At 51.1% G+C, this 11,053-nt stretch overlaps 2 protein-coding genes across 2 annotated transcripts; one reads left to right on the plus strand and one right to left on the minus strand.

The window, feature by feature from the left end:
* Positions 1-1,132: 1,132 nt before the first annotated feature.
* BO87DRAFT_333747 (DNA-dependent ATPase RAD26) lies at positions 1,133-5,347 on the minus strand. Its single transcript, XM_025620426.1, has 3 exons — positions 4,741-5,347; positions 4,612-4,685; positions 1,133-4,555 (listed from the first exon to the last, which is right to left on the minus strand). Exons 1-3 carry the CDS (start codon positions 4,975-4,977, stop codon positions 1,195-1,197), a joined length of 3,672 nt encoding a protein of 1,223 aa, XP_025480382.1. The 5' UTR covers positions 4,978-5,347; the 3' UTR covers positions 1,133-1,194.
* Positions 5,348-6,919: 1,572 nt separating this feature from the next.
* Positions 6,920-10,502, plus strand: BO87DRAFT_45154 (putative protein kinase Yak1). Its single transcript, XM_025628468.1, has 8 exons — positions 6,920-7,798; positions 7,865-8,136; positions 8,192-8,391; positions 8,455-8,614; positions 8,674-8,933; positions 8,991-9,110; positions 9,186-9,544; positions 9,596-10,502. The coding sequence occupies exons 1-8, from the start codon at positions 7,246-7,248 to the stop codon at positions 10,357-10,359; spliced, it is 2,688 nt and encodes an 895-aa protein (XP_025480383.1). The 5' UTR covers positions 6,920-7,245; the 3' UTR covers positions 10,360-10,502.
* Positions 10,503-11,053: the final 551 nt, after the last annotated feature.

Here is an 11,053-nt window from a genome sequence, read left to right on the forward strand (position 1 = left end):
ATCTATCGGCTGATCGGATTTTCACTGACCTTCTCTTCTCCTCCATGCCCGATGCCCGACCGATCCCTGCCCAGTCAGATGATTGACTTTTTTGTCTCAGATTTTCTCCTCCCTCGGCTCGGGTTTCTACCGTTATCCATTCATCCATCTATTCTGTCGTCATATGCCTCGCGGATTGGATCGTCTTCTCTTTCCACAATAAGTAGACAATGGGATTGTCGTCATTACCAAAGACAACAATTACTATGATGCGTAGAGGATTCAGTGACAATGATCAATGCGTCCCCCCTGAAGCCGATCACGACCATCACGTAACTTCACTTGAATAAAATTTTAACCTGCAGCAGAAAAAAGTGGACTTTGACTTCCCGATCACACCACCACTCCGATTGGTCTTGAAACAACTCACTCACTCACTAAGACATTCTTACTTACAGCGTCCTAGTAAGAAGTAATTAGTAACTGTCTAGACTTTCGTGCCTGCACAACTACCAACCCTACTCCGTACTACACCGTGGCTATGCTATCTCATATCCGTCACACATATTTCCCCATAGAAGGGGCCCGCTACTCTGCAACTGACATCATGATTCCCCCTCCCCGTTCCATTCCCTCCCCTTCTCTGGTTCACACTATTGTCTTTCATGACACAAGATCCACACCCACACCCAACCCACAAGCAACTTGAACACTGGGGTTTGAAAGAAAAGGACGATCCCTATCCACGGAACCAGTTCGTTTATCACGTTCTTTTCCCGCGGGGTAATAGTATCCGCATAAGTTCCTTCTTTGGTCGTATAGGATACGTCGTTTAGACTACTTACTGTAGCTGAAAAGGAACTCAATAATCAGTCTGTCTACAATGTTTGTACGTCATAGAGATTATGGTTACGTCGTTTGCTTGGGGGTTTTGATGATCAGTGCATTTTGCTGTACAACAATGATGATTACTATAGATAGTAGAATTACATGAAGGGGTATTGGATCGACATCATCATCCCACATCCCGAGCTACAGTGTTTCAACTTTCAGCCCTTCGGGACATACTACATGGGTAATCCCTGATACATAATTGTATAGTAGCATAGTATATAGGTATCGATCATTCCAAAACGCAATTAATCTATTCATCCATGGTTGCCCAACGCCTAATATGATCTCATATCTAGTATACAATATGCTATTATGTGGCAATCATCGTCGCTTGGCATATTCCGGTTTCAAGGCCCATTTCCCGCGTCCGTTTCGTCCCCCCTTGTCCAGCACCGCTATTGTCTTCAGCATTTCCTTGAACTCGGCCGATCGCTGCGGTGTGGTGCAGTAGCGGTTGAAATGATCGATCAACATTTGGGTATACACTGACCCGCCCTGGGCTGTGATGAAGTCTCGAATCATCGTAATGAAATCGACCCCGCTGGGGGTGCGTGATGGCGCGGGACTGTTGCTGCTGCTGCGCGGGGACGGTGTGCGCGCAGAGAGATTCGCCAGGATGCTGGCTGAGGATGGTCCGGCTACTGCTCGTCTAGCGGCGCTACTGCTCCCTCCAAATGCAGGTCGACTGGGTAACTGTTCTTCGGGTTTCCCAGCCAGGCCGAACTGGCCCGTCCAGGTTGGAGTGCCAATGGGGACAGACCGCGCTGCCTCGCCCGCTCGCCGCAACTCCTCTGCGGCTTCAGCTGCCACCCGCTTCGCTTCGGCCTCGATTATCTTGGGGTCCGCTCGCACCACGCGCTTGCCGTTCACGATTTGGTCGTGCTCCAGCGCTGAATGGACCCCGGATCGGGCAAAGATGCCCTCCATGATGCGGGACTCCGAGTTGGCACCGGGAGTGCCCTTCTCCTGCTCGCTCTGTTGCTCTGGTTCTCCCTGGAAATTTTCGACTGCGGCCACGCCAACGACCTTGCTGATGTCTTTCTTCTCTTCCTGCGCGCTATGTGAAGCAGCAGATGATTTGGTTGCTGCGTTGGACCTGCGCGAGGCGCCATCACTGTCTTCATATGTGACGTCCGCATCTTTGAAGATCTTACTGGTTTCGGTGGGACCTTGCCCTTCGTCTCCCAGGGAGAAGAGATCATGGAGATCGCTCAGCTGGAAAGTCTGGCGTTGCTTGGGATCTCGGAGAATTTTGTTCGTAAGAAATTGCTTGAAGATCTGACGATGGTAGATTTTCTCTTCAATAGTGCCCGCTGTCATAAGCCGGTAGACGGTGACGTCGCGCTTTTGTCCTAGTCTCCAGGCCCGCTCCCGCGCCTGCACATCGGTCGAGGGGTTCCAATCGGGGTCGTATATAATAACCCGATCAGCACCCGTTAAATTCACACCCAGCCCACCAACCTTTGTGGTAAGTAGAAAAACATGTAGGCTTGGGTCATTGTTGAACTCGTCCACCATGGCTTGCCGGTGCTGGATGGGTGTAGTGCCATCCATTCGACGGTAGTTAAATCCGGACAGTGAGTTCACAAACTTCTCCAAGATATCGAGCATGATTCGATGCTGTGTGAACAGCAAAGTCTTATGCCCAGTATCCTTCCATAGCTCCAGCAGCGACTTGACGACCTGCATTTTGCCGGACTTTGATCCACCACCATAGCCTGCCGTCGAAGACATCAGCTTGTGGTTTTGTAGATCGGGATGGTTGCAGATCTTTCGTAATATATCGACACCGAATAAAACTTGCCGACGCCCGTTGAGGATGGATTTCATCTCCTCGGAACCCAGGAACGCCTCATATGCTTGTCGCTGAGGCTTTGTCAACTTGCAGAACAGCACTTGCTCACTCTTCTTGGGCAGATCCGCCGCAACATCAATCTTGAACCGCTGCAAAAGGTATGGACTAATGGCATCCTTGAGGGTCTCGGCACATTTGGCAGCCGTCTGGACTTGCAGATTGGAGGCATTCGCGTACCCACCCTGACGGATGGGGAACTCGAATTGATTCCGGAAGTTCACCAGAGTCCCCAGACGCATTGGAAAGACAAAATCGAACAAAGACCAGAGCTCTGTAAGATTGTTCTGCATCGGGGTACCCGATAGGATAATGCGATGGGGTGTTCGAAGTTCCTTGCAGTGAATAGTAATAGAAGTGTTCGGATTCCGAATCTTGTGCCCTTCATCCAGAACAGCGCAGCCCCATTCAATCGGGATCACGAGAGACGCATAGGTCTGTAGGCCCGAGTAAGTAGTGACCAGTACATGCCCTTCTTCCACTACACGCTTGACGACCTTCCTCGCTGCCTTCGAGCCACTGGGCATGCCACGGGAACTCGAGGCGTTCCACGACTGAGACAGAAGAGCATCTTCTCTACTGCTCTCATTCCGGATGTTGACCATTCCACTACCGGACGTGTGCAGGATAGATACACGAAAAGGAGGCCACCAACGGTGGAACTCATTCACCCACTGCTTCATGACCGTGGCGGGACATACGACAATGACCGGCTTCGTCAACTTTTTGCTGTAATGGAGACCAGCAAGGAAAGATATGACTTGGATAGTCTTGCCAAGACCCATCTCATCGCCGATGATGCCACCTACTTGCTGTTGTTGTAACTCCCATAACCACTGTACTCCGGTCTTCTGATAGTCAAACAAAAGGGGATGTATATCACCGGGTATTCGGTAGCCATTGTCATAAGGCATATCTGCAACTGTCGGATGAGGCATGAACCATTCTTCCTGTTCTTCTTGATCCATCACATCCACAGTGTCTCCAGCAGCAACTTCTTCGGGTCTATGGCTTGCAGCACGAGCTTCAAGCGCTCTTCTCCTAGCAGCAGCCCTTCGACAGACCCAATATTGAAGCCTAGCTTGATAGAGCTGTTCATTTCCATCATCCATCCCGCTAAAATCTTCAACATCACCTGAAGTCTTTGGAGCCTTTACCGGCTTTGCCGTACGTTTTGGCCTCTCTTCAGGTAGGAATTCTTCTTCATCTTCCGATACAGACGACTGCCTCTCAGATTCAACATAGCTAGCAGATTCATCCTGATCCTCAAAATTATCTTCGAAGGATACCTTGGTGTCTTGTTCAAGAGCTTCTTGTTCGTCATCATGAGACTCGCGGTCTATCTTTCGGCGCTTACTTGCTCGAGAGGTAGGCGCTTCATCCGCTATGCTGGATTCGGTAGTCTCGTCGAACCCGAACCCAGGTCGTACGAGATTACGATGTGAAACAGCTGACCGGTTTTTCACCTGCTCCAATGCTTCCCGTTCATCGCGTTCGTCCTCTGCATCGATCAAGGCATCCTGAAGACTGGCAAGAGGACCATGGTTTGGCCCCGAGCTCATGTTGGAAAATGGCGTAATCTTTCCCGTTCGAATGAGATAGTCCCGGCGCGACTCATTAGGCATGCGGCCAGTCCCGGCGGTCTGAGAACCAGCTTCTTGTCCTTGATGCCTTTCGTCCATTCTTTGCTGGATTTCGGTAAGGTCAGTTGCCAGTGTCGCATTGCGGCTTTCCAGCTTCTCAATCTCATTTCTGATACGGACTCTCGCAGATGTGCCAACTGGCTGCGACAAACGTTGATGCAATTTCAAGATTTGGCTCTCGAGCTTCCTGGAATCATTCAGTGTAAGCTTCACGCATACATCTCAGCATTATCACAACCATACTGTTTTTCTAGTGTGGTTTTCTCTAATCTCTTGCTATCCCGTTCATCAGCCTGCTCCATGAGCAACTTGTCGGCCTACCATAGTCGTCAGCATTCTCGGCTCATTTAGAAATTGACCAGTAGAATGTACCTGACGAGAAATGTCCCTTTCGAGATCATCCTGATCACGAACATCGGCCTGCAGTTCACGTAATCGACTTGCTTCATCGGCGTTTGCCGAATGCCCTTGGTTTAGAGGAGTTTCAGATTTAGGTGGATCCGATGCTGCTGTCGCTTGTTGTTCCGGCTGTTCTTCCTTTTTAATTTCTTCATCCGAGTCATTTTTGGACGCAGCAACATCCACATCGTTCACATTTGCGTCATCCATGGTCCTGTGTGAATTTCTAGATGAACAGCGCGATTTTCAAGTCTGATGAATTTCACGATCGTCTCTTTATTTTCCACTAAATTAAGATGTTGCCGTAGTTTATGGTCGTTCTTAAGGAGAAGTAAGAGTTATGTGTGATATTATAGTGGTCATGAAAAAGATGATACCAGGGTCACTGCAGCAAGTGGCGTCACCGATGTGTAGTTCGAAGTAAGTCTGGCAGGGTTCGATTTAACCAATACCTATTAATGAGAGCCAATTCTATGGCGCAAAAAGCTATTTAACACGCACAGGCTCTGGACGTGTCAGCCCGACTGCGAGAAAGTGAGAGTAAAGAGATTGAATCTCCGAAGACTGGATGGGACTGGCGATGGTCCGCGCCGGACCATGTCTACAAGGACCGCGACGATAACCATAGAGCCGGCAGAAAGATTTCACCGACGGCAGCCTGGGACTCACCGCCCTGGTGCCTAGCCCATGGGCGGTTAGTCATCCACCACGTAGCCTCCCACGTCACCGGGACTGGTTGGGGCCCGTGTGTTGCCTCAGTCCACCTCACACACCTCACTCAGATGATGATGTTAGTGTCACCACCTTACTGAAATTCCCTTGAGCTTCGGGTATGTCCTCCGGTGCCAATCTTACATTATGAGGAGGAGTGGAATATACCGCCTAGATTTGGTTCCGTATGTTGTTGGGCCTGGAACAAGTGCAAATCAAAATGTTATGAGGGTTGGCAACCGCTTCTGCAAACGGCCATGACGCAGAGGGAACCGTAGTACAGAACTCGAGACAATTACAATCACCAGTCATGGATGGCATTAGCAACCGTCTCTGGTCAAAGTCATCCTTTCCCCCCAAATTAACAGCAGGAAAAGGCATTGTTGTATTAGGTCTGCTCGTATAGCGAGCTATACCAAAACAGTGCCGTTGGACTTGAATGCCCAAGGGGGCAGCGGATATTTCCGAATGAAGGCAGATCGTCGTCCAAGAGATTGGTCGCGAGGCAGGCAAAAAGACTCAGACCTCAGACAGACATCAAATAGTCTAGTCGCCATGATTATTTAATTGCCTAGTTACACCTTGATGTAGGCCAAAATTAATGTTGGTTCTAACCCTGGACGGTGGCTAGATGGGAATGCTAGCTAGTATTTAACTGCATTGGTCTTTCCATTCTCTGGCTTGTTGTGTGTCTTGTCTGTGTTCCTCCCTTTCGTTTGCCTTTTGGAAACCGGGGTGGCCTCGATTTGCTGGCAGTCGATTCATCATCTATCGACAGGATCCCTACCAATCTGCCTGCACGCACACACACACCTGCTCCTTCACACCCACACTCACACTTGCTTTGCAGAGAGGGGAGTCGTGGAAGATGAAAGAGGGGTCCTCCCCCAAAGTCGTGAGATCAGCCATTAGAACAGTCAGTATCCAGCGAAGAGAACAAGAGAGAGTAGTATCAGGGTTGGTCCGTGGGTGGCTCTTTCCCGGCACCATTCCATTTGCAAAACAAACGCCCCAACCCAACGGCAGCCTGAGGCCCGCCGTCGGATCTCGCTGCTGCTCAGTGCTCACTCACAGTCAGTCAGAGTCAGAGGGTATCTCCACCTCCACGAACTGAAATCAACTTACCCTCTCTTCCCTCTCTTCTTCCCTTTCCCCCCCCCCCCTCCGCACTAGTTTCACTCAGTGCCCATCGTCTGGACTTGCTTCCAGATCCCCCCCCCTTCACCCATATCTACTCCTCGACTCGACTGTTTAACTTGCTGTCTGGATTCCCATCCTTCTCTTGGGGGTTCCAACAGTTAGTTGGTTCAGTCGCCGTCCTTCCCTCCCCCCCCAAACCTAACCGACCAAACCCCCTTCGCGTGTCAGCTGCCGCATCGATATTGGCTGCTGCGTCGCACCCGTCATTGTGGATTGCGACCGCCCACTCCGTCCGTCTACTGGCCGCCTCCCCTCTCGCCCCTTCTGAACCCTCATCATCAGAACAGCCTGCTGTTCAAATAATGAGGTTCGACGCAATTCGAATTTAGCTTCAATTCCTCCGTGTCGTCTCCCCTCCGATTTTCGATTTGCACCACCACTTCCCGGTGTCCCGCGTCGTCTCCGCCTGATTGCGCTACGTGCGTCTGCCGTCCCCGCTGCTACTATCTAACCCCCGATCGTGGTGCATGTGCGCTGTCGACACTGATAAATGATCATCATATGTCCGATCTGATCTGATCTCCCACTTGACCTTCACGAGACGCCGCTATACGGGAGGAGGAAGCCATGGATTCCCAGTGGCAGGCATACCAGGATCCCTTAATGGGGCATCCCGCGCAGTTCAACAACGGGTTGACGTCTAATCCACAACAGCTAGCCTCAAAATACGGCGCCCAGCCACAGCACTCGCAGCCGCCGGTGGGCTACACCTACGAACCCTTCCAGTCTCCTGGCACCACCGCCAAACCATCTTCGATCGGTGCGAATTCCAGAACTGTCTCGATGGCTTCGTCTCCCGCTGCGACGCCACGTAGTCGGGATTATGTCACCGATGCGGACACCACGATGGAGGATGCGGATCCGTACAACCGGGCCAAGTACTCGACAAGACCGACCCATCATAGCCGACCGTCATCACAATATTTCCCAAGCGAAGAGTCATCAGCTGCTCGCAGGTATTCTCCTATGAATGTCTTGTCTCCTTCCATGTCATTCAATGCGAGTCCTGGGAAATCGCATAACTCGCATGCTTTCCCGCCCGGGCCGAATCAACCACGGCGGTCGCCGACAAGAGGTTCAACCTACGCCTCGCCACCTCAGGCGTTCCAATCACCACCCTGTGAGTATCAACGCTTGCGAGGTATTCCGATCTTGAAAGTATAACAGCTAACACCTTTCCCGACAGCTGCGTCACGTCCCCCTAGACTCCCCCCGCTTCAGCCTACCGACATGAGCCCTGATCAGTACTATCCGCCCTCGGCAGGCTCGCAGCTCAACGCCGCATTTGCACAAGATGGAAGGTCGCCGCGCTCTGCGTCTATATCCGGTGGAAGCCAGCAGCCAGGCCGAGGCCCTGTTCCGAAGTTCCAGAAGATCAAGTCAATCCAGGAACTTCAGCCACGCACGAATGCGCAGCCACCTTACAGACGCGCCAATCCTGATGGTGGTTTCATCAGCGTAAGCACACGGACATCAAAGGCTGTGAGATAGGCATCTGCTAACATGTGTACAGCCTCTGCAAGCGTTAACAACACATCTCCCCGCCACTTATCGAATATGCAACCCGGGCTTCAACTATGAATCGTCCCGGAACCCGAGGCGTGTCCTCACCAAGCCCAGTAAAGGCGTGAAAAACGATGGTTACGATAATGAGGATAGCGACTATATTCTCTATGTTAACGACATATTGGGCAGTGAGGAAGCCGGCCACAAGTACGTCTAGCCCTAAAGCGTGCCCCACGAAGTTCCTCTGGGATTTAGGCTAATCGCGTTTAGGAACCGTTACCTTATTCTTGATGTGCTGGGCCAAGGAACCTTCGGTCAAGTCGTCAAGTGCCAAAATCTAAAAACCGGGGAGGTTGTAGCTGTCAAGGTCATCAAGAACAAGACTGCGTATTTCAACCAAAGTATGATGGAGGTGTCGGTCTTGGACTTGGTAAGCGTCCCTACCTCCGCGGCTCGAATTTATCGCACCTTTTCTCACAACCATCGCAGCTCAACAGCAGATACGACAAAAATGACGACCACCACTTGCTCCGCTTGAAGGATACTTTCATCCACCGACAGCACTTGTGCTTGGTGTTTGAACTGTTGAGCGTCAATCTTTACGAACTGATCAAGCAGAACCAGTTCCGGGGCTTGAGCACGACGTTAGTACGTGTATTTGCTCAGCAACTTTTGAATGCATTGAGTCTTTTGAATAAGGCACACTTAATTCACTGCGATCTGAAGCCGGAAAATATTCTACTAAAGAAGTCAGCAACCCTTCCAAACACCTTCGAGATTGCTATGCTAACTTTGCTGCATTGCAGTCTCGAGAGCCCCATCATCAAAGTCATCGACTTTGGTTCAGCCTGTGACGAGCGACAGACAGTCTATACCTATATCCAGTCTAGGTTTTACCGCTCACCAGAGGTCCTTCTTGGCTTACCGTACGCGCATCCCTGAGGCCCGGCCTCGACATGTCTTTCCTTTCTCTATGCACGTCTAAACTAACACACCTTTAGCTACTCATCCGCGATAGACATGTGGTCTCTCGGTTGCATTGTCGTCGAGTTATTCCTAGGGTTGCCGCTCTTCCCTGGTTCTTCGGAATACAACCAAGTCTGCCGCATTGTGGAAATGCTCGGCCTGCCGCCAACATGGATGCTGGAGATGGGCAAGCAGTCAGGGGAATTCTTCGAGAAGACTCAGGACGAGTTCGGTCGCAAGACATATCGCCTTAAGAGCCTAGAGCAATATTCTCGAGAGCATAACACGAAAGAGCAGCCCAGCAAGAAGTACTTCCAAGCGTCCACTCTGGAAGAAATCATCCGCAGCTACCCGATGCCGAGAAAGAATATGAAACAAGCAGAGATTGAACGAGGTAGATTATATTCGATACCCCATACAGACATCTGCTAACTATTATCGTTAGAATTGAACAACCGGGTAGCTTTCATTGACTTCGTTCGTGGCTTATTGGCCATCAATCCCCTTGAACGTTGGTCGCCCCAACAGGCCAAACTGCACCCTTTCATCACGCAACAGAAGTTCACAGGGCCTTTTATGCCCCCGATGAACCTGAAGTACTCATCGCTGAACAAGACTGTTGCTCCCGGAATTCAACAGCAGCAGCAGGCAGAAGCTGCCAGCAAGCAGAGGGCCGCACAAGCAGCCCACGCCCAGTCAGCCGCACAGAATGCCTACGCTATGCAGTTGAATCAGTTCCACACACCCACGCATGCCCAGCCGCCGCCAATGTACAATGGAATGTTCACTGGTCACCAGCAAGGTGCCCCTCCGCCCTACCCTACTCAGCCCCCGGCCTACGGTCATCAGATGAATCTCATACCAGGCCAAGTGCCCCAAGCACAGTACGCGCCATCCCAGAGCCTCTACGCGCAAGCAACCACAAGGGCTGGGCGGCAACGGGCATCTACCATGGACCCTCAGGGGGGAGGTATCCCGCCAACAATCCAGCGCGTGGCCAGCCACCTCGACCCCAATGCACCTATTCGGTTACAGCCTAGTCCAGCATATTACCCACCACCTCCAGATGGGTATGTCGATCCCAATTCCGCTGGTCAGAGGCGACGAGGAAGCCGTACAGGCGGCACAAGAAACCGTGACTTCATTCGAACCCTTGAGGATGGGGTGTTGGGAGGCGAAGGCTTCATGGGCCAAAACCAGTGGCATTGAGAGCATGCATACCCAGGAATAGGCCGATGGCACATGGATGTTCATCGGCCTGACGGACAAGCCATTTACTCTTCTGTATAGGCAAATGTGTGCTCCTTTACGCGTCCATCGCCAGAAGCTAGACGCAGAGCTACATTCAAATGGCCTCCTTCCTGGTATTTGAGAGCCTGCTTGGTTTTAAGCTCATTACCATCAGCTTTCCTCGAGACCTGAATAGGTCCTTGGTACGTGTGAGTTTTGTCTCCATGAAAGTCCTGTGACAGCCGGTTTGCCTTGTTGTTAGGCATGGGACAGATAAAAGTCCCCTACGTGACAGGCAGCATAAGTTCCCAAGGGATATTTTTAAACTTCAGACCTCCGCCGTGGCGGCGAACACGGATGGCCTGCTCGTCAAGCTACAGCAGCACGCTACGGTGGACAGGTGCCCCTTTCCCTATAGTTGAGCGCTGCAGTGCTTCCCGATGCTCATCCTCATTTATTCCTTTTCCCCTGTCAATTCTCCTAGGTTCCTGTATGTGGCTGTTTTCGGCATAGCCAGGAGTACTCGGAAAGAGGTGATTTATGTTGATTCTTGAATTTTCATTTCCTTCTACCCAAATATTCGCACGGAGATCCCACCTGTTATGTGCTATGCAAGACATGTCCTTTTTGTTAGTTCCATCCCTTTTTGCACGATTCAAAGAGCAACATGACT

The sequence above is a fragment of the Aspergillus neoniger genome (genome assembly GCF_003184625.1).
Source record: "Aspergillus neoniger CBS 115656 unplaced genomic scaffold BO87scaffold_14, whole genome shotgun sequence".
NCBI lineage: Eukaryota > Fungi > Ascomycota > Eurotiomycetes > Eurotiales > Aspergillaceae > Aspergillus > Aspergillus neoniger.

Excerpts from the sequence above, each read along its gene's own strand:
- BO87DRAFT_333747 (XM_025620426.1), bottom strand. The coding sequence starts at position 4,977 with ATGGATGACGCAAATGTGAACGATGTGGATGTTGCTGCGTCCAAAAAT. Across the intron at positions 4,686-4,740 it reads AAAGGGACATTTCTCGTCAG|GCCGACAAGTTGCTCATGGA; the intron begins GTACATTCTACT and ends CGACTATGGTAG. Across the intron at positions 4,556-4,611 it reads AAAACCACACTAGAAAAACA|GAAGCTCGAGAGCCAAATCT; the intron begins GTATGGTTGTGA and ends GAATGATTCCAG.
- BO87DRAFT_45154 (XM_025628468.1), top strand. The coding sequence starts at position 7,246 with ATGGATTCCCAGTGGCAGGCATACCAGGATCCCTTAATGGGGCATCCC. Across the intron at positions 8,392-8,454 it reads AGTGAGGAAGCCGGCCACAA|GAACCGTTACCTTATTCTTG; the intron begins GTACGTCTAGCC and ends AATCGCGTTTAG. Across the intron at positions 8,934-8,990 it reads GAAAATATTCTACTAAAGAA|TCTCGAGAGCCCCATCATCA; the intron begins GTCAGCAACCCT and ends GCTGCATTGCAG.